The sequence below is a fragment of the Silene latifolia genome, chromosome 3 (assembly GCF_048544455.1).
Source record: "Silene latifolia isolate original U9 population chromosome 3, ASM4854445v1, whole genome shotgun sequence".
In the NCBI taxonomy this organism is placed as follows: domain Eukaryota; kingdom Viridiplantae; phylum Streptophyta; class Magnoliopsida; order Caryophyllales; family Caryophyllaceae; genus Silene; species Silene latifolia.
The window spans coordinates 4421823-4445821 of NC_133528.1; the positions used below are offsets into that span (position 1 = coordinate 4421823).

General features: G+C 36.4%; 1 protein-coding gene and 1 long non-coding RNA gene across 3 annotated transcripts; both read right to left on the reverse strand.

Moving 5' to 3' along the window:
• Window positions 1–13584: 13584 nt before the first annotated feature.
• Window positions 13585–15758, reverse strand: LOC141646845 (uncharacterized). Its single transcript, XR_012545638.1, has 3 exons — window positions 15449–15758; window positions 14241–14329; window positions 13585–13769 (listed from the first exon to the last, which is right to left on the reverse strand). It is a non-coding gene; the product is annotated as an uncharacterized LOC141646845 (long non-coding RNA).
• Window positions 15759–21810: 6052 nt separating this feature from the next.
• Window positions 21811–23959, reverse strand: LOC141646855 (noroxomaritidine/norcraugsodine reductase-like). 2 transcript variants are annotated; one of them, XM_074454830.1, is made up of 5 exons: window positions 23687–23959; window positions 22764–22971; window positions 22434–22653; window positions 22194–22300; window positions 21811–22074 (listed from the first exon to the last, which is right to left on the reverse strand). In XM_074454830.1, the coding sequence occupies exons 1-5, from the start codon at window positions 23764–23766 to the stop codon at window positions 21889–21891; spliced, it is 801 nt and encodes a 266-aa protein (XP_074310931.1). In that variant the 5' UTR covers window positions 23767–23959; the 3' UTR covers window positions 21811–21888. The 2 variants fall into 2 exon arrangements, with proteins under 2 accessions (XP_074310931.1, XP_074310932.1); XM_074454831.1 differs by lacking the exon at window positions 22194–22300 and having other exon boundaries at window positions 21945–22074.
• Between the last annotated feature and the right edge of the window lie 40 nt (window positions 23960–23999).

Consider the following 23999-nt stretch of genomic DNA (forward strand, 5'->3'; position numbering starts at 1 on the left):
TTCATCAACCATAGCATCGACAGTTTCATCGTGCATCTGTACTCCATTGCCCACCGCTCTATATGGGCCACACAAAGTGCATTTTGTTATTCGAAAGATGCAGAAACAGAAGGAGAATAGAAATACCAGCCGACGATGAGAATATAAGCGAAGATAAAATAAACCCGAATGTAGTGCCGTGTATAAACCACTGCCTTGAAAACTATTTCTCCGGTACGACCGTGGTGGCGATCAGCTAGTGCCGGTAGCTCCCCAAGGTTAACACTGCAGTCTCCACGCAGTTCCGCCCACTCAGAACTGTGAGACTTGGAACGATTAAATCAGCAATACCCAGAAATATATTAGAGAGCAGAGAAGACGAAAAGAGAAGAGAAGAGAGTTGATTTTTTGTGTGTTTTAGAAGTGAAACAGGTTGCTCTATTTATAGTAAAATTAGAGCAACAGCACATGAAAAACCGCCCCACAAAAGTAGCAGTCAAGACCGAGTTAGTGGCAGATTAAGCTCCTTAATCGCAGGCACTAACAGTCTCATTTGACTGACTAAATCAACACACTCAACCACCAAACAGAATGAATGTAGACATCCCATTACACACAAGAGCAAAAAGGTAAAAGAGGGCCTTTGGCCCGCACCGCAGGTGCTCTACCCAAACCCAAACCCGAACCCGAGCCCGAGCTCGAGCCGGGCCGGGCCGGCGCGCGCGCGCGTGTGTGTGTTTGGACCCAAACCCACAGGCCCAAGGACTTACAACAAAAGCCCCTTTGGTCCACTCACTTAACCAAAAGAGGACAAGATGATATAAAAAGCAAAGGTGGAAGCACTATTCCACCGATGTGGGATGTCAAACAATCAAAAAGCAATTGTTGAAAGTTGCTGTAGAAAGCCATCATTTCCAACAATCCCCCACTGATGGCGAAGAGAGAGAAAAAAGAAATTCCTGGGTAAAGGAAGGATTGGATACTTAGGTATCAATATCTTTCGATTTGAATTGACACTTTAGTGCAATGAGGAAACAACTTACTTACAGCGAGAGAATATCTTGCGATTTGAATTCCTAGCTGAGCTTCGGTCGATACCCCCCACAACACATATCATACCTTCAGATTAAGATCGTTCCGCGAAAGTGCAACGCGCTCTTTAAGAGTTATGCGTTTACCTCGGTACTAATAGATGTGTTCAGAAGACTTCTCATAGTCTAATGATCGTTACACCTACGTAGGTGACTCAAGTGCTTCTCAATAACACTTCTCACATGAGTCATTAAGGACCTAAGTCCAACCTGGTGTATGATTCATCAAGTGCGTCTCAAAAGCACCACCATAGAGGCTATGAATCATACAACGCCATAGAAATAGAAGCTTTAGACCTAGTCAAGTCTCACTCTTGACCTAAGGACTTAAGCCCCATTCCCCTCGACGTATCAACGACTAGTCTCCTAGCCAGCCCTTTAGTAAAGGGATCAGCAAGATTGTTTTCGGACTTCACATAGTCCAAAGCAATCACTCCGTTGTCTTGGAGTTGTCTAACTGCAGCGTGCCTTATTCGAATGTGTCTCTTCTTTGAATTGTAGACACTATTCTTTGCAACACCAATAGCAGCCTGCGAGTCACAGTGTAGGGAGACCGGTGTTAGCCGTCCGCCCCCCACACCGGTATATCGACTAAAAGGTTTCTCAACCATTCAGCCTCTTGTCCTGCCAACTCAAGAGCTATGAACTCAGATTCCATGGTAGAGCGTGCGATACAAGTCTGTTTAGAGGACTTCCACGATATAGCACCTCCACCCATGGTAAAGACATAACCACTAGTAGAACAGATCTCATCGTTACCGCAACCCGATTCGCATCACAATATCCCTCTAACACAAAGCAGAAATTTACTATAATGCAAACATAAGTCAACTGTTCCTTTTAGGTATTTTAGTAAACGACGAAGAGCATTCCAGTGTTCATTACTAGGGTTATGTGTATAACGACTCAGTCTACTAACTGCATAAGCAATATCTGGTCGAGTACAGTTCATTAAAAACATCACGCTACCTAGGATTTTAGCATACTCTTCTTGGGAAACACTCTTGCCCAAGTTTTTACACAAGTGTACACTAGGATCATAGGGTGTTCTAGCAGGCACATCATCAAAGCAGTTAAACTTTTTCAACACTTTTTCAACATAATGAGATTGACTTAGACAGATTCCATTGGGGTTTCGGATGACCTTAACTCCTAGGATAACATCAGCTTCTCCTAAGTCCTTCATCTCAAAATGTGATGACAAAAATTCTTTGGTTCTAATTATCACCTCTAAATTATTACCAAGTATTAACATGTCATCAACATAAAGGCATATAAGCACACAATCAGATTCTATTACTTTTGAATAAACACATGAATCAGAATTGTTAACCACATAGCCATTACTTATCAAAGTGTTGTTAAATTTCTCATACCACTGTTTAGGTGCTTGTTTCAGTCCATAGAGTGACTTGTTCAGTTTACACACTTTACTCTCTTGACCCTCAATCACAAAACCTTCAGGTTGAGACATATAGATCTCTTCCCTTAGTTCACCATTCAAAAAGGCAGTTTTAACATCCATCTGATGTATAACAAGGTTATGAATAGCAGCTAAGGCGACAAGAGTCCTAATAGTCGAAATTTTGGTCACAGGAGAGTAAGTATCAAAGTAATCAATACCCTTCTTTTGTGTAAAGCCTCTAACTACAAGTCTAGCTTTGAACCTCTCTATTGTACCGTCAGGTCTCATTTTCTTTTTAAAGATCCATTTACTTGTAATGGGTTTACTACCTTTAGGTAAATCAGTTAACTCCCAAGTCTGATTTGACACAATAGAGTCAAGTTCACTTTTAATAGCATCTTTCCAAAAATTAGCATCAATGGATTTCATTGCCTCACTATAGGTTTTTGGGTCATCTTCTATTAAAAAGGCTGAAACAAACTCATCACTAGCACAGACAGTGTATCCTAGTTCAGACAACATAGTTGTATCATAATCATCACCAAAGTTCTTTGGGCATCTAGGTCTTTTACTTCTTCTAGGTTCAACAGAAACATCACTAGAAGTGCTAGCACTAGCATGTGAAGACATATCAGAAGATGCAACAGGTAAACTAGGAGATGGAACAACAGTTTTATGAAAAGGAAAAACATGCTCAAAAAATTCGGCATCTCTAGCCTCAGATATAGAACGGTCACTCAAAGACATAAATCTATAAGCAGAGCTATTTTGAGCATAACCTATAAATACACAATCATAGGTCTTAGGTCCAACGGTAGGTCTCCTAAAATCAGGTAAGCCCACTTTAGCCAAACACCCCCACACTCTAAGGTAACTTAGGTTAGGAGGATAGCCCTTCCAAATCTCATAGGGGGTCTTGTCAATTTTCTTATGAGGTACACGGTTAAGAATGTGACAAGCAGAAAGTATTGCTTCCCCCCACATATCGTCAGATAGGCCAGAACTTAAAAGCATAGCATTCATCATTTCTTTTAAGGTTCTATTTTTACGTTCACTACACCATTGGATTGGGGTAAATAAGGTGGACTAGTCTGATGTATTAAACCGTTTGCAGCACAAAAGTCAGCTAGATAACTGGATTTATACTCACCACCTCTATCAGATCTTACCCTTTTAATTTTTCTGTCAAGTTGGTTCTCAACTTCATTCTTAAAGTTTATAAAAGAGTGTTCAGCTTCATCTTTAGTCTTAAGCAAATAGACACGGGTGTATCTAGAACAGTCATCTATAAACGTAACATAATAATTTTTGCCACCTCTACTTGCAACATTTTTGAAGTCAGCTAGGTCGGTGTGAATTAATTCAAGAAGACTCGTGTTCCTAGTAGTCACAGGTTTACTAGGTTTCTTTGTAAACTTAGCCTCCACACAGCTAGCACATTTAGAGAATTCTTGACTCGTCAAACTCGGAATTAAACTCATAGTTCTAAGTTTTTTAATATAATCCACATTCACATGACCTAACCTACCATGCCAAATATCAATAGACTCGTGATATAAGCGAGAAGAAGATGCAATATTATTAATAGCGAAATCGAGTTCAATACAAAAAGACCCCCAGAAAGATAACCCTTGCCCACAAATTCCCCATTACGCGACATTACCACCTTGTCAGCCTCAAAAACAAGTTTCAAACCAGCTTTGTTTAATAAGGCACCAGACACAAGGTTTCGACGCAATGAGGGTACAAATAAAACATTACTGAGAGCAAGTGTTTTCCCCGAGGTGAGTTTGAGAAAGATCTTGCCTTTGCTCAGTGATCTTTGCGGATGAAGAATTACCCATGTAGACGCATTCCCCATCAAAGAACTTCCTCGAACTCAAGAAATAAACCCCTATCAAGACATAGGTGTCTCGAAGCTCCAGATTCAAGACCCATTCAAAGAACATTACCCACCGATTAGCTTCCACAACCACAAATGCAATAACATCATCATCACAAAGAAACATTGGCCTCGGCAGATTTCTTCTCAGAACATTGGTAGGCTTTGTGACCAGCTTTTCCGCACACATAGCGCATAAATAGGACCCTTAGCGACTTTCTGAATCTTAGGAACCGGTTTGGTATGCTTCCCTGGACCATTCTTCTTAGCAGGACCCTGGTTCTTACCCTGACCAACCTTGGCCTTACCCTTACCCTTATATTTCTCAGCATAAGACGGACCACCAGACTCAACCAGATTAGCTTTTACAGCAGCAACAGCAGGAACAGTCACAGATTGACTAGCAGGAAGGTCTTTAAGGCGATTAGCCTCCTCGGTCCTCATATGTCCTATAAGTTCCTTAAGGGACAGGTCTTTCTTTTTGTGCTTAAGTTGGTTTCGGTAATCAGACCAGGAGGGAGGGAATTTCTCTAGCAGAACATTAGCTACGAAAATATCATCAAGTTTCATGCCTTCATTCACAACATCAGCACATAAGTTTTCATAGACATGGACTTGATCCATGATAGGTTTCCCATCAGCCATTTGAAATCCCAACCATTTTCCCACAACATACTTCTTTTTCCCAGCATCATCAGCCCCATACTTAGTTTCTAAAGACTCCCAAATAAACTTAGCAGACTTATTGACAGCAAATAAGTCGAAAAGGGTGTTAGTCATATTATTCAGAATATGCCACCTAGCAGTTTTGTTATCCTTTACAAATTTCGCAATATCCTCTTCATTAGACTTAACATCTTTAGCAGCAGGAGGGGTCGTCTCAACATCAGTCGGGGTGATAGGTTTAGGCGGGTCATTAAATAAAACGTAATCAATTTCTAGCTGCTCAAAATACATCAATAATTTCTGGGACCAGCGCTTATAATTGTGACCGTCTAAAGACTCCAGTTTCGCCAATTCAGGAACAATTTTCGACATAACAGACATAGTTACAGCAACTAAATAGTTTTCAAATTGTTATTCGAAAGATGCAGAAACAGAAGGAGAATAGAAATACCAGCCGACGATGAGAATATAAGCGAAGATAAAATAAACCCGAATGTAGTGCCGTGTATAAACCACTGCCTTAAAAACTATTTCTCCGGTACGACCGTGGTGGCGATCAGCTAGTGCCGGTAGTTCCCCAAGGTTAACACTACAGTCTCCACGCAGTTCCGCCCACTCAGAACTGTGAGACTTGGAACGATTAAATCAGCAATACCCAGAAATATATTAGAGAGCAGAGAAGACGAAAAGAGAAGAGAAGAGAGTTGATTTTTTGTGTGTTTTAGAAGTGAAACAGGTTGCTCTATTTATAGTAAAATTAGAGCAACAGCACATGAAAAACCGCCCCACAAAAGTAGCAGTCAAGACCGAGTTAGTGGCAGATTAAGCTCCTTAATCGCAGGCACTCTCAACCACCAAACAGAATGAATGTAGACATCCCATTACACACAAGAGCAAAAAGGTAAAAGAGGGCCTTTGGCCCGCACCGCAGGTGCTCTACCCGAGCCCGAGCCGGGCCGGGCCGGCGCGCGCGTGTGTGTTTGGACCCAAACCCACAGGCCCAAGGACTTACAACAAAAGCCCCTTTGGTCCACTCACTTAACCAAAAGAGGACAAGATGATATAAAAAGCAAAGGTGGAAGCACTATTCCACCGATGTGGGATGTCAAACAATCAAAAAGCAATTGTTGAAAGTTGCTGTAGAAAGCCATCATTTCCAACACATTTGTCGTTCCAAAATTTTATCACCTTGTTTCAGTAGGCAACTGCATTTGGATAATCCTTAGACAAGAAAAATTAACATTCTATTTTCATAATCAAAACAAGAAATGAAAGAATGTTGACATCAATAGCAAAGAATGTTGACATCAATAGTTATAAGACCATCCCCAAGTAGTGGTCGCGCTAACTTGGTCGCGACCCAATTTTACTCTTAATCCTACCTTATTAACCTTGACCCATTTTCACCCTCCCAAGTAGAAGGTCGCGATCTAGGTCATCAACCTAATCATTATCCAGTTTACAACATTCTCAATCATTGTTTTTTTTATTGTTTTATAATTGTTCAACCAATAAGAAATTGACACATAGAAGGTCAATAAGACCATCTCTTTTGATCAACCTTGGTCACAAATTGACCATCCTTGGTCACAAATTGATCATTTCTTATTTTTGGTCACAAATTAACCACCCTTGGTCACACATTAACAATACTAATTACTTGATTAACCATGACCAAGCAAGGTCATGACCAACCAATTAACCTTGCTTGGGGATGGTCTAATGGGGATGTTTCAGTAGTACTCCCTCCATTCAAATTCAATGCTCATATTTGACTTTTTGGATAACAAAAATATAAAACTTTTAGAATTTTTACTAATATAATGCAATATATTAATGATGCAAAACATGTATTGATGTACGTGAAAAAAGGTAAATGAGAATGTTGGATTTGAAGAGAGAATTTACCATAAAGCAACACACAACATCATTTCTAAAGATCTGATTAATATTGAATTTTCAATAGGCCACCAATATTGACCCACATTCAACAAGCTACCATTATTATTATGTACTCCCTTTATATCACATCAATGGTAACATTGATTTTTTCACACTTGTCGAGACACGTTTTGCAACTTGAATATCTTTAGTTACACATTATTAAAAATTATAAACATTTGATATTCTTATAGCATTCATGACGATAAATCAAACAAGATCTCACATGACTATATTTTGTTTTATAGATTAAGAATCATATCGAAGATTCCCTACGACCATGAATAGTGTCAAGATTCTCAATGTTATCATTGGTGTGGTATGGAGGGAGTATGTTTTAATATTTAACAAGCCACAATTATTATATACTAGGTTGAAACATGTGCGTTACAACATGATAACTAACTTAGTTATAATTATATTGAAAAAGGTTTTAAGAATATAAAGTTTTAATGTTTACATTTCTATATGTCAAATCATTTCAATACATGTGATTAAATTTTAAAATAGGTCTTTCAAATAAAATAAAAAATAAATAAATACATGGGATGAATATAGTAGGAAACACTTTGTTGATACTTAAAATTGAATTACTTTACTGATAATTTAAAATCATGTCATTATATAAATTATATATACGCAATAATGTTTTATTGGTACTGATATTTCTTTCTTTTCAAATAAAAAATTTAATCAATTATATGATTACAATAAATAAAATATTTCATTAATATTGATCATTTTATCGCCTTTTCTCCCTCTTATATAATAAGTATACTGATGATATATGTTCGCTATTTAAAAATTCAGCTTGAAAATTAAAAAATAAATAACTTATTGTTAGACTTTTAAATTTGAGTGGAAAAGGAGATGATATATACATGGTTAGAATAGCCCAACTTTACTAACTGCTCATAAATCATAATATTAAATATATGAATTCCTTATGAAATTGAGATACAAAGCACTAAGGGGGTGTTTGGTAAACGGCATATTGGCCGATTTTTAGCATATTTAAGGGTTTTAGCATGTTTGATCAATCAATATGTTAATTTGAGTGTGTGGTAAACAACATATTGAAACAACATATTTGGGATCAATACGTTGTTTTACAATATGCTGCTTATGTAACACCCCGGTTTATAAAAGAAGTCCTCGTCAAGACATTCTCTAATAAAACGGACTGTTACCATCTCGGTTTCCCGAGGTAGTGAATAACAAATTAAACTCCAAGGCAATTTATATAAAATTTTAACTTAATTATTACAAATACTCTTTTCAACTCAAATTACAAGAACTGACATAATTAAAGTGAAAGTCTTCTAGATGATGACCTAGCTACTAAGTCGTCTGATCCAATGTCTCACGCCCATCCAGCTCCCGTTCTATCTCTTAAACCTGTCAAGTCTGCTCCCCATAAAACGGTTCATCACAGGTGTTCACGAATACACAGGGTCAACCGCGAGGTTGAGTAGGGAAAACAATGAAACAATAAAATATGATATGCATGATACTTCGTCACCTCCTTATCCGCCTTAACTCAATCTCCTTATCCGCCTCAACGCAATCTCCTTATCCGCCAATTCAATCTCCTTATCCGCCAATTCAATCTCCTTATCCGCCAATTCAATCTCCTTATCCGCCAATTCAATGCATATGAATGCCCAAGAGATTTAATGCAATGCAATATGTAAATAAATCACTGAACTGATAAATCATAAAGTCATGCCAGTTACCCGATGTTGTGATATCATACTCAATACGATCAAATCAGTCAATCATCTTTCCGAATATAAATGATATGTAAATCAACAACCAGAAATCCAGTCAACACAATTCGATCAATAACGATAATAGGACAAGTGTATTTCCCTACCTCATAGTGCCAAAGAAATCCAATTAAGCGATTAAGAAGTCCAGAAATAAAGCAACGAATCTGATTATCGATCCTTCACGAATCCGTCACCTAAAACAATTATAATATTTATAATTACTAACTACTAAATATAGCAATCTCCCAAAGTGGAAACTTTCCTAATATAGTAACTTTTCTCTTTTAGCAAACCCGACTCAAGATAATCAATTATGATTAATTATTATTTTATTTTAAGCAACTCGGAATTAAAACCCAAAATGGTAATTAAAGGATTAACGAATTATACTTTTAAGAAAACCCGCATTAACATTTGAACCACTCAACACCCGACTTGAATTATTAAGTGTCTCGGGAATAATTTATTTAAATGACTCGGGATTTAATTTAAATAACTAATATGATAAATAAAGATTAAACGAGTTATACGATTTATAAATACCCGAATCGGTCCTTAAACAATCGAACAATCCCGACTCAAACCCGTCTTTAATCATATTAAATAATTTGGGAATTACATTAATTAATTATTTAGAAGACTCGGAAATAAATTAATTAATTAAGAATACGACTCATTACGAATTGTGACGATTTAAATTAATAAAACTCGTTTCCAAAACAAACACCACCCGTCATCCTCACTACCCCCTTTCACACGCCCCCACACCCTTCAACCACCGCCTGACCCACCACGAAAACCACCAGCCGCCACACCCACTTCAACCTAGCCACCGACAACCACCCCCACTGGGGTCGACTGCCGCCGGCGAGGTGAACCACGGCCGCCATTTGGCCTGGTTCACCACCACGCATCCCCAACACCTCCTTTCTCAACCTGACCACCACCGCAACAATTAACTATTCACTGCCCAAACCACCACCATTCAACTCGCCACTAACCCATGAACACCGACACCACAGCACCACCTCGTCGACCTCCCCCTAGTCGACGGTGGCACCACCCCAAAGCTACCCATCTAAAACTCGCCTGAAGCGCATCTTAAACCCGTTTGTCTACCCCCCGTCGCTGCTGCCCTTTTTCTGTCACCACCACCACCTAAGGCCACCATAACCACCACCATGTCTCTCGTCCCTTACCACTCTACCCCTATACCCCGACAACCACCACCAGAAACCCTTCTATTAGACACGCAAATACCCACAAAACCCGACAGAAATAAGAAGAAAAACAGAGAAAGGTTGACTCATACCTTTTTCCGCCACTACCACCGCCACCTGGGCCACCCACGGCCGTCGACAAAGACCTCTAACTCTTCCTTGCAGTGCCGTCACTCACTCACGGCCCCTCTCTCTCTCTCTTTATGGGTGAAAACTGATGATTGGTGTTGGTGAAAAGGAGGGAGGGACAAGCATGTGAATTCTTTATAAAAGAAGAGTAAAGAAATAAAAGAAAGGAGTAGGCATGCTGGCACTTTGCAGGAAATGAATGTAAAGAAAGAAAAAGAAAGAAAAAGGAAGGAGCATGCATGTGATGGTGTGCTGGAAAACGAGTAAAAGGAAGAAAAAGAAAGGAAGTAGTAATGATGTAGTAATAATATTAGGATAATAATAATATATATAATAAAGATATATTTTAATAAAAGTAGAATGTGTTGTCAAAATATGACAGGTCGAGAAAGGTTAGACTCACATTTCGAATTCCATATAAACCCGTCACAATTAACTTATACCGATACAATGCGGTTAATTAAAATAATTTACGTAACTATCGACTCAGCAATTATCCCGCCTTAATTAGTAATATAAAATGTATAATAATTAATATATACTAATATCCGTTTAATAATATCCGTTTAGCTCAATAATATCCGTTTAATTTATTATATAAAAATACGGGGTATTACAGTCTTCCCCCCTTAAAATGAACTTCGTCCCGAAGTTCGCTCCCATACTCAACAACAGAAAGGTATTGTATATTGTACTTACGGACGTCACGCATTTCTAACTTGGTTAACACGCTATTTTGACTCATCAATTAAACGTAACAAATACGGAATGTTACATTCTGCCCTCCTAAAAATAAACTTCGTCCCGAAGTTTAACTCATCATTTTCTTAATCCAATTAACTACAACTAATAACTACCTGCGAACACAAATGTATAACACTATATAATCATATGAGAACACCATCATCTTTCCATCTCAATTCCGATCTCAAACTCAAGTAACTCAATAACCATGGTCTCGCTGGACCGCAAACGTAACTCGGCACAAAGGCCCCACAACTCATAACTCAATACCGGTAGTTTAACTACACTCTCCTTTTTTCACATCAACCAACTAACAGAAGTAGGAACAAAACATATAAGACTTATTTGCATAGGTAACCTCACAACGAAACATCAACTTGGTCAAAACTACAATCTACAAACGAGTGCAAATTAAGCGTTAAGATTTTACAATCCTCCCCAACTAAAAACATGGTTACGTCCTCGTAACCCTTATTATTATAACCAAAGTTCTCAATTACTGCTAACAACTTAAAAAGGATAAAAGATTCTCAACTCTCGCTTAAGTTGGCTAATCCTTACCAAAGACAATCAGTTTCGCAGTACTTATCAGCCTAGAAATATTTTTAATCATCATCACAAGGGTTTGGTATTTATTCATGAATGACGAATGCACATTGATTGGCAAATTTTTATAACTTATTGGTCGAGTCAAACAAGCGAGTAAACAGCGATATTAGAAAGTTAACATGCAAGACTATCATATAAACCAATGCATATCATGTGAATCATCCAAAGGGTTATCCTATTATAATTGCCAATATAATTATCATAACCAATCTTTATTAAAATATAATTGATAGTAACGACTCGAAAATATAGATATGTCAAATGTCGTGCTACAATTGCAAGAATCACTTTAGTATTTTATGACAATATAATAATGAACATATTCAATAAGGAATAACGACACTGTTTATTATCATGTTATAGGTTTTAGGTTCAACTGAAATAAGTTAATGCAATGAAAGTAATAAGTATAACTTTAGGCACACAAACTCACATAAAAGACATTAGAATTCAAATGACATTCTACGTGTGTGAACATTTAGACATAATCATTACTATAATTATTCATGCGATTATTTTAGAACAATCAAATTAACTTTTAACGTCATCAATTTACACGAATATGACAATATGGTTTTATATTTATATATATATCCGACCACTATGCAAATATGATATAAAATATTACAACATGCCAAATGTATATAAAATATGCAAACAACTGGACTCGAATAAGCATTTCACCCTCGATTAAAAATCAAATTAAGCTTTCCAATTTTACTCATACTACCATGCTAACCATGTTATCGATTAAGTTTTAAATTTATCCCTTGTTAAGATACATAACTATTGAACATGCGTGCTACTATCGTCATATAAAACATTATAAATTCACCTTACTGAGGCTCTTAATTTAATCAAACAATTATCTGAAAACTCAACCTAGAACACACATTTTACATGTTTTGATTTACATTGTAACTTCCAAAATCACGAATAAATAACTGTTCGATTAAAACTTGATTCATATTACTTTTATAAAACACGGTGAGTTCAAAACACAGGGAAAAAGAATTAGGTTTAAAGCACAAGAATTCCATTTTTAAAAGAATTTTGTAATTCAATTGGTCAAAACAAGCATGTGACAGTAATTGGTCTGAAACTTGGGTCAGTTTGCAAAACTTATTATTTAATATTGAGACATCAAGATTTCTCGTGGCTTATTAATTTGAAAACATATGCGACTCTTTTAATCGATGGAGTTGGAATTATGTAAAAATTATTAATACAATTTAAATGAGGATTTTCACAAAATCGTTGGTCGAACATTACTGCACAGGAACTTCCTAACCACAGCTCACTAAATTATTTATTATTCATAATCCGTATATCATATAAGCGTGAAACCAACGCTAAATGAACACTAACTCACGAGGCTATCTCTCATAAAATTTTCATCCTTAGGCAATGAACAGAAAAGAAATGGCAGTACGGTCAATTAAAGAGTAACATCAACCAAAACGTGTTTTATCACTATGTCATTCATTCTCTATGTTCCAAACTCTTACAACCATACTATCGATACTAACCCATCCTAACTTAAATCACACACTGTACTTACGTAAACATTTATCCCGTATAATCCCTTCGTATCTCAATCTACTTCGTACATCTAATCACGATTGCTATGACTATAAACATGCAATTCAATAGTGTTTCTAATCACTATCATAAGATTATACTAACATGGCTTTGGGATCACATAACCGCATATTACTAGATATAGTAGTGCTATCAACACATCATTCATACAAATTACTTACCGTAGCGTTATCCTGCAATAATCAATGTATCAATCAGTCAACACTTAGGCAACGATATATGAATTTATGTTCAACCTCAAGCAACTTTTCTACCCTTTCTCTCGTATACACTCATGGTTTCCGGTTCAACTGAGAGGACCACTGGTTCGGTGTGAGGGGGCCCCTAACTCATACCTTACCGTAGTGTGCTCCTAACGCTTCTATCCCGGTTCATTTTATTTAGACACATCCTATGTTCATTGGGCTCATTGGTTTAGGCCTGAGGATCGTTCGCTCTGATACCACTTTGTAACACCCCGGTTTATAAAAGAAGTCCTCGTCAAGACATTCTCTAATAAAACGGACTGTTACCATCTCGGTTTCCCGAGGTAGTGAATAACAAATTAAACTCCAAGGCAATTTATATAAAATTTTAACTTAATTATTACAAATACTCTTTTCAACTCAAATTACAAGAACTGACATAATTAAAGTGAAAGTCTTCTAGATGATGACCTAGCTACTAAGTCGTCTGATCCAATGTCTCACGCCCATCCAGCTCCCGTTCTATCTCTTAAACCTGTCAAGTCTGCTCCCCATAAAACGGTTCATCACAGGTGTTCACGAATACACAGGGTCAACCGCGAGGTTGAGTAGGGAAAACAATGAAACAATAAAATATGATATGCATGATACTTCGTCACCTCCTTATCCGCCTTAACTCAATCTCCTTATCCGCCTCAACGCAATCTCCTTATCCGCCAATTCAATCTCCTTATCCGCCAATTCAATCTCCTTATCCGCCAATTCAATCTCCTTATCCGCCAATTCAATGCATATGAATGCCCAAGAGATTTAATGCAATGCAATATGTAAATAAATCAATCTGAATCGATAAATCATAAAGTCATGCCGCTTACCCGATGTTGTGATATCATACTCAATACGATCAAATCAGTCAATCATCTTTCCGAATATAAATGATATGTAAATCAACAACCAGAAATCCAGTCAACACAATTCGATCAATAACGATAATAGGACAAGTGTATTTCCCTACCTCATAGTGCCAGCAAATCCAATTAAGCAGTTAAGAAGTCCAGAAATAAAGCAACGAATCTGATTATCGATCCTTCACGAATCCGTCACCTAAAACAATTATAATATTTATAATTACTAACTACTAAATATAGCAATCTCCCAAAGTGGAAACTTTCCTAATATAGTAACTTTTCTCTTTTAGCAAACCCGACTCAAGATAATCAATTATGATTAATTATTATTTTATTTTAAGCAACTCGGAATTAAAACCCAAAATGGTAATTAAAGGATTAACGAATTATACTTTTAAGAAAACCCGCATTAACATTTGAACCACTCAACACCCGACTTGAATTATTAAGTGTCTCGGGAATAATTTATTTAAATGACTCGGGATTTAATTTAAATAACTAATATGATAAATAAAGATTAAACGAGTTATACGATTTATAAATACCCGAATCAGTCCTTAAACAGCTCGAACAATCCCGACTCAAACCCGTCTTTAATCATATTAAATAATTTGGGAATTACATTAATTAATTATTTAGAAGACTCGGAAATAAATTAATTAATTAAGAATACGACTCATTACGAATTGTGACGATTTAAATTAATAAAACTCGTTTCCAAAACAAACACCACCCGTCATCCTCACTACCCCCTTTCACACGCCCCCACACCCTTCAACCACCGCCTGACCCACCACGAAAACCACCAGCCGCCACACCCACTTCAACCTAGCCACCGACAACCACCCCCACTGGGGTCGACTGCCGCCGGCGAGGTGAACCACGGCCGCCATTTGGCCTGGTTCACCACCACGCATCCCCAACACCTCCTTTCTCAACCTGACCACCACCGCAACAATTAACTATTCACTGCCCAAACCACCACCATTCAACTCGCCACTAACCCATGAACACCGACACCACAGCACCACCTCGTCGACCTCCCCCTAGTCGACGGTGGCACCACCCCAAAGCTACCCATCTAAAACTCGCCTGAAGCGCATCTTAAACCCGTTTGTCTACCCCCCGTCGCTGCTGCCCTTTTTCTGTCACCACCACCACCTAAGGCCACCATAACCACCACCATGTCTCTCGTCCCTTACCACTCTACCCCTATACCCCGACAACCACCACCAGAAACCCTTCTATTAGACACGCAAATACCCACAAAACCCGACAGAAATAAGAAGAAAAACAGAGGAAGGTTGACTCATACCTTTTTCCGCCACTACCACCGCCACCTGGGCCACCCACGGCCGTCGACAAAGACCTCTAACTCTTCCTTGCAGTGCCGTCACTCACTCACGGCCCCTCTCTCTCTCTCTTTATGGGTGAAAACTGATGATTGGTGTTGGTGAAAAGGAGGGAGGGACAAGCATGTGAATTCTTTATAAAAGAAGAGTAAAGAAATAAAAGAAAGGAGTAGGCATGCTGGCACTTTGCAGGAAATGAATGTAAAGAAAGAAAAAGAAAGAAAAAGGAAGGAGCATGCATGTGATGGTGTGCTGGAAAACGAGTAAAAGGAAGAAAAAGAAAGGAAGTAGTAATGATGTAGTAATAATATTAGGATAATAATAATATATATAATAAAGATATATTTTAATAAAAGTAGAATGTGTTGTCAAAATATGACAGGTCGAGAAAGGTTAGACTCACATTTCGAATTCCATATAAACCCGTCACAATTAACTTATACCGATACAATGCGGTTAATTAAAATAATTTACGTAACTATCGACTCAGCAATTATCCCGCCTTAATTAGTAATATAAAATGTATAATAATTAATATATACTAATATCCGTTTAATAATATCCGTTTAGCTCAATAATATCCGTTTAATTTATTATATAAAAATACGGGGTATTACAGTCTTCCCCCCAATAACATATTGGTTAGCATATTGTAAAATAGAAAATTTTGTTTAATTTTACAAAGAAAACTTCGTAATATGTCAATTACCAATCACTCAAATTAATTCTGCTAATAATAATATGTTAGTCAAACTTTCTGATGAAATCTGTCATTTATAATCTACTTTTGCTGAAATTAATCCACTGTCTACCAAATAGGACCTAAAGTTTATTCAATCACTACACATACGGATGACGGAGTAAATCTTGATACATAATTAGCAATTGAATCCTATTCCTAATTACATTCTCTTCCCTATAGAAGTTTATGTTGCTTACATTGATAAATGAACCAACTCAACCAAAACCTTAAGGTGATGGTTGAGGCCCAACTATTATAAATATTCCTATTAGCTTACATTTAAATATTTAATGAAGATATATAATGTAGATAGAACATAAATTAGATTGACACCAGTTGATTAGGAAAAGGACACTGTTCTTTCTACAATTAATGACGACTCGTCTACTCCATATATAAGCTTTATTATTGTGTTTGTCTATTATCAACAATTGGTGGAATATGTAAAATGTAAGTTTAAGACGTTCAAATATATCCATGTGGAATGAATATGACAAAAAAACTTGGGCCAAACAACCAAATTGGTAAAAAAAGTGAAGGTCATTTGCCAAATTGGTAAAAAAACTATAGATTGTGACAAATTGGTAAAAAAAGTGAAGATTTATGACAAATTGGCTAAAAATGTTGCATCTTTCTCAAATTTCCATTATTCCAAATAAATTGACAAAACTACCCTTGTTTAAATAACTCGATTTGAAAAAAAATCTAATCTGCAACTCGTCCTTAACAACTGAACTATGATCCCGACTTCGAAATAATCCAACCTTACCCAAACTCGATTTGAACCGAATATTTCTTCAATTTAATGATTTGACCCAAAAATAACGAAATCTAAAATGGCCTTTATTCAAATGTTGCATAGCCAAATAATCGATTTCGCCACAAATGACTCGTATGTCGTAACTTATAATAATTAATAGTCTAACCAATAAATTTCTCTTAAGACGACATTATTTGTCTTAAACGTATGACGAGTCAAATAAATATCACTTGTATATATAAAAATGCATAGGGATTAGGAAATATTAATATATTTGTCTTATATACACAAGTGGTATGATACTTGATCCTTCTTATGCTTAAGACAGATAGCGCCGTCTTAAATGAAAATTTGTGCCGAGAATACTCGTATTGCCATATTTACCAAGTTTTCAATTTGTGTATATTTGGGTCATTAATTTAGGTAAGGGTACTTTGGTCAAATTTAATTGTAAAAATAGTAATTACATAATATTTTAGTTTTTTGGCCAATTTGTCATAAATCTTCACTTTTTTTACCAATTTGTCACAATCAATAGTTTTTTTACCAATTTGGCAAATGAGCTCCACTTTTTTTACCATTTTGGTTGTTTACCCAAAAAACTTGTGATAATGTTAATCCCCAATTCTTATTTCAGACCAAACTATCCGTCTTATTAATAAGACGGATACCATATTCTCTCATAAAATACCCATTTAGGGTGAGTGGGGAAGCACATGGGGGTCCCACCTTTGTCCCCTCTACCCATTTCCTCTCACACAACAACCCGTCTTAAAATCCGACCCGTCTTAACCAAGACTTACTCGATGTTAATAGGGGGGTATGTCAATTTTCAAGTGTGGAAATGTCAGCGGAGGATTTCGAGTTGCTAATGTTAATGGAATTTCAAGTTAGCTACTTAGAATGAACATTCGTAAAAGTAACACTACTTTTTTATTGTTTTTTCTTAAAGACAATGTTTAGAGTTATCGTATGCATTATCCCCCGACATGAACTCGAACTCTTAAGTCCGCTCTATCAAATAATGTACGTTTTGATGAACAAATTGAAGTACTACTTTAAGGTCTAACGGGCGTATATTGTCACTTAGAGTAATATTGGTTACTACGTAATTTGATTTCATTAGGGTTTCTATTGCTATAAACTCATGCTATTTAAGAATATATAGTTTCACTATTATGAAGGCACGAGTTACTTTACGATAAACTTACATTTTACACATGCTCATCACTTAAAAGCAAAAAACAATTTACTTACCCGTGCAACGCCATTAAATCTAGTTCCTTTATGAAAGGAGGTACAAAACTTACTACCAAGTACCAAGTTACCAACCAATAACAACCGTACACTACTACAGATACAGGCTATAACAACGGTCAAAAACCGTTGTTATATAAAAAAGCGGACGTTGTTAAAGCGTCCGTTGTAGAAGGTTTTAACAACGGTTGGTTTACTTAACGAAACCGTTGTTAAAACTATTAACAACGGTTTTATGTATAAAAACCCGTTGTGGAAAGTGTGACTCAATTTTGGGGGGAAAGTTATAACAACGGGTTGTAATATACAAAACCGTTGTTATAACTAAAGACAACGGGTTGTTTCGCAATAACCGTTGTTGTTTGTTCTTAAAAAATAAAAAAAAATTAAATTAAATATTACTAGATGCATGCATAATTACGGCCTGTTAGAATTCCGATGCATGCATTATTACTGACATCACTGTACATATGAACGGATAATATGGAATGAGAAGGGTTAGTAATAGGATTTGAAGCAGCATTATTGAGAGATATGATGATGATTATTATGGCACAACTTCCTAACATATATATTAATTAAAAAGCAATTAACTCAACCCACACATTGCTTAGTATAAATACATTGCATATCTCAACTAACATTTCCATTATCTCATATATTCATCTCCAAACTCTAACTGTTAAAACAAACTCTACTTAATCTTTCAAATCAAACTCAAAAAACTCTAACAAAATGAATGATTTCATCCTAAAGACTCTTACCATGATCGAGAACAACAACAACTTCATCCGCCGGTTCCTCCATATTGAGGAAAGTTTCAGAGCTACCTTGCGGAAGCTCGATCCGCACCAAGCACGCCAAAGAAAATGGCTTGACGGAGCAAAGAAAGAGATTGCGGCTATATGACGATATAGCAATCGAGCGGAACCTCCAAATAGCCAAGGAGGAGAGGACGGATACGATAGAGCACAATAAGATCCTCCATGAAAATATAAGAATTGCATTTTTACATATGTAATTTTTTTTTAATTTATGTATTTATAAATATATATATATATATATTAATTATGTTTATCTTCTTCATCTTGCTTCTTCATTGTTTTAGTAACTAATTATGCGAACAATACTTAAACAAATAACATAATGGTCGATAAAAACACATACATGCAAAAGAAATAAATAGAAAAAGAAAATAATGACGATGAAACTAACAAAGGATGGAGATTTACCGATAAATACGAACGTAATAGACGATGAAATCACAGTGACGGCGAGAAGATAAAGCGACGATGAGAAAGAGAGAAATAGAGAAAGAGAGAAAGAGAGTGTGTATGTGTTTTGTGTTTGTTTGTCTGCTGTGTTTGTGTTTGTGTATTAAGGGTTGTGTTTTGTGGCTGCAGCAGACTTCTGTTTGTGTGGTTTATAGTATGGAAGGTATTGACAACGGTTATTAAACAACAACCGTTGTGAAAAAAGTTTTAACAACGGTTGTAAAAAACACCCGTTGTTAAATAAGTTTTAACAACGGGTTTCAAAAATAACCGTTGTGATTACTTTTCACTAACTTTGCGCCAATTTTGCGCCAAATTATTAACAACGGTTGTGCATGTGTGACCCGTTGTTAAAACTAATAACAACGGTTTTTATAACCATACCCGTTGTAATTGATTTTAGTAAAATTCGCGCCATACATTCTACAACGTCTATTGTGATTTTCGTGAATAATCGTTGTTAAAGGGCGTTGTATTTGCCTGGATTTGTAGTAGTGGTATCATGTTCTACTATACTTCGTATTATTCAACCTGTACACGTATTTTATTGTATATTATTTCAAATACATGCTTCGTAATAAACAAAGATACAATATGTAATATGAGATACTCCTTCCGTCTCACTCATATGTTTATTTGCTTTTAAATTAATTCCTCTCGTAAAGAATGAAAAAAGCAAATAAATAAATAATGAGACAAAAGAAATACGTATTTATTGTCAAACTAGTGTCCCAAATTATTATTCAACAAAATAATAAATAAAATTATTTAATGTGGAAAGAAGCCATTAATAGAGAAGCCATTTAATAATTTTAATTATCTATCTATATAATAAGACTGTTTAATAGTGTGAGACCGTCTAACATAATAACTAGTATAGTATGTATAAGAAGAGTTAAGTTCTTAACCACTCTCAAGAAAAGTAGAGAGAATGAGCATGACAATTGACAAACTACTAAACTACCACGAAAATCCACAATACTTTTTGCATGTAGTGTCTACCTACCATCTAGGTAGCACGGACACTTTTCCTAATCAGCCGTCCCGTGTCGGACACCGACACTCCTCGGACACACGTCAAAACGTGTCGGACACCTATAAAGCGGTGTCTAACTTTCAACATTTATTCGGGCACGTGTCCGACGCGTGTCCATGGTATTTCGGCCGTGTCCGACGCGTGTCCATTACATTTGGACATCATTTGGGGTGAATGATGTTCTTTAAGCGTGAAATGAGCTATTGAAAGAGATTGATTAAAAGATTCGTTTGGATGGTAAATTAAAATGAGTTAATATCAATGGCAAGTTTTAACTTCACTTATTAAAATTTAATATCAAATACTTTTATAAAAAAAAAAATTGAACGTTTATAATTATAAAATATATATTTTATTACGTGTCTCGTGTCCTAAATTTCAAGGGATGCCGTGTCACGTGTCCATGTCGTGTCCGTGTCCCGTGTCCGTGTCCGTTTTGGTGCTACCTAGCCTACCATGGCCCCTCATGAATTTTGTTGCATATTTTTCGTCGTTCTTTTAGTTTCTTAGAAGCCAGTCAGCCACAGGACCAATTTAGTAGATAGCTACGGGTAGTACTCGTTAGTCGTTACCCCAAATTTCAATGAATTAATTAAAATTAGCGATTTTTATTACTTGAAAAATCTCTGAATATGAGTCATTAACAAAGAGGCGATTTTAGAGGGTATAGGTAGACCTGTACTCGGGTCGGGCTAGGGCCGGGCTGCGCTAGTCAGGTGGCGGGCCGGGCTCTCCTAGTCGGACCCGGGCCAGGCCAGGATGAGGGGCAGGCTTGGTCGGACTGGGCCGGGCTGACGGGCCTTACCGATTTATTTATTTTATTTTTTATTTTTGCTAAAATGATGGGCCAAGGGCGGTGCAGGCTGGAATTTTAGGACCCGGGCCAGGCCCGAGTCGGACCAAGTTGCATAAAATAACGGGCTAAGGCGTGTCGGGTCGTGCCGGGTCAGCCCGTGCTGATGGCCAGCTCTAGGTATAAGGGTTCATTTGCACCATAAATCTGAAATAAATATTATTTTGCGTAGAAATATTTCAATGTTATGATGTAGTGGTAGAGAGTCTTACGTTAGAGCAAAAGGTCACATGTTCAAGTGTGTAGCTGGTTTTTTGCAAAGAATTTTATTATCTATCATATTAATGAATGTGTAAATCATCAAGTCTTTAGGAATGTGCTCATGGTATCCTTGAACTTTCAACTTAGTGCATCATGGGAATTATCCCTTAAAATTAAAAGTAAATAATAATTAAACAAAGATATATAACATGGAATTATTATTTATTGTCAATCTGGGTGTCCCAAATTATTACCCAACAAAATACTTTAATTAGATTATTTAATGTAGAAAGAAGCCATTAATAGAGAAGCCTCCATCGACAAATATAGTTTGTCCCGTGACATAAGAAGCAGCAGGCATACAAAGAAATGCAACCACGGTTGATATTTCATTTGCTTCACCACCTCGTCCCAAGGGTACCCTTGTCTTTAAATCTTTTAATATTCCATTTTCGTCCTTAAACATCTGCAATTTCATAAAATCAAACAAATCGGTATTTAGCGACGAAGCTAAAGAAGGTCTATTAGGGGTGCTCAAAGAAAAAAAAAATAGTCTCGTAATAAAAGGGTACATTAGTAAATTACATCTTCAGTAAGAGGAGTTAATATGGCTCCCGGAGCAATTGCATTAACTCGAATATTGTCCTTTGCCCATTCGCAAGCCAAATTCTTTGTTAATTGGTTTAATGCGCCTGTGTATCGATTATTAAAGGCCAAAAACAACTTTAGAGAAGGTAAACAAATCAAAACTTAATTCGATTATATATTTATTAAAACTCTCAGTTCGTCGATGGGATAAACAAATACTAATAAACGGATTTATACCTTTAGCAGGCCCATAAACAGATCCAACCGCACAAGCAAATTGGCTAGCAATAGAAGAAAGGAATATTATGGAAGCCGTTTTTGAGGTCTTGAAGAGTGGATATGAGAGTTGCGATAGATGGTACGCTGACTCAAAGTTAGTCGCCATTACATGAGAGAAATGCTCTTCTGTACAAGTCGCGGTTGGTTGTCCGTTTGCTACACCACCGGCATTATTCACCTATACCGAACATCATATATATAATCACGATAACAAATCAATGTCTTTTCAATTTATTAAAAATGAAAAAATGTCATAATTCAAATTCAAAGGGGTAATAATTATCTTACAAGAATGTTCAATTTTCCATTGAAAACAGAGGTGACTTCCTCTATCAACTTTTCTCTTTGAGGCCTCGATGAAACATCACATATTGAGCCAGTTATCGGCATTCCTCTAGACTTCCAATCACTTAAGCAAGCTTGGAGATCAGTTTCATTTCGAGCACATGTATGCACTCTCGCTCCTAACCCTACTAGCTCCTCAACTATAGCACGCCTGCCCAAATATGAATCGGAATATAATTAAGGAACTCTCAAAATTTCCCCGAGCCTATTACAAGAATCATAAACATTTTCGAAGTCATGATAAAGTGGTATTACTACAAATTATAGTTTTGTCAAATGGTTTCTTAGACTAATAATTGTACACACACTTTGCATTCGTAGTTACTTTTCTCTAAAAATAATACGGGTATGAATATATTATTTTCGAAAAAAATAATTATTTTAGTTTGGTGATTTTGAGAAATGAACTAATTTAAAGTCATTAGTTTAGACAAAAGTATTTTATATTTTTATTTATATAAAAATATACCTTTGTTCAAATCTTACCATTTTATCTCCACTAACCCATTTTGTTACCATTTTATCTCACAAAATATCTGCCACAAATGATAACCCGTTACAAGAGTGACCAATTGAAGAAAGAAAAGTACATGGACATACCACTAGATAGTTGGATTCCAAGGTCGTATTTCAAATATTACTTAAATAGCGCACAAAATTAAAGTTATACTCGTATATATGCCCAATAAATATACGTTTTTTTTTTCAAATAAAAATTATCAAAATCACATCTAAAATTATGTACAAATATACATAAAAAAAGTATAACATAAATTTGGTTCTGCTCAGTTGACCTCAAAAAGAAAAGTAAATGACTTAAACGAAAGAGTATAAATTAATATATCGAGTAGAAAATGGAGTAATACCCGATGCCTTTGGTACCGCCGGTAACAAGAGCTGTGCAACCCTCTAGTGACCAACGTTGGTTGCTACCTATAGCTGCCATCTTTCAATTTTCAAGTGCTTGTTTAATTTTACTAAGTTAATCTTTGTTTGATTATGTTTATTGACTTGAATGAAGTTGTGAGTTTTGATTTGTGAATGTCATTTAGAACTTACTATTTATAGGAGATTACTAGGAGAGCTAAACTTCTATTTATGGTAGGTGTTAATCCTTGACCTTTTTAATTCTTGTGTATAAAGGAGTACTCCTTAGCACGGGTCTTTTAGTGTAGAGAC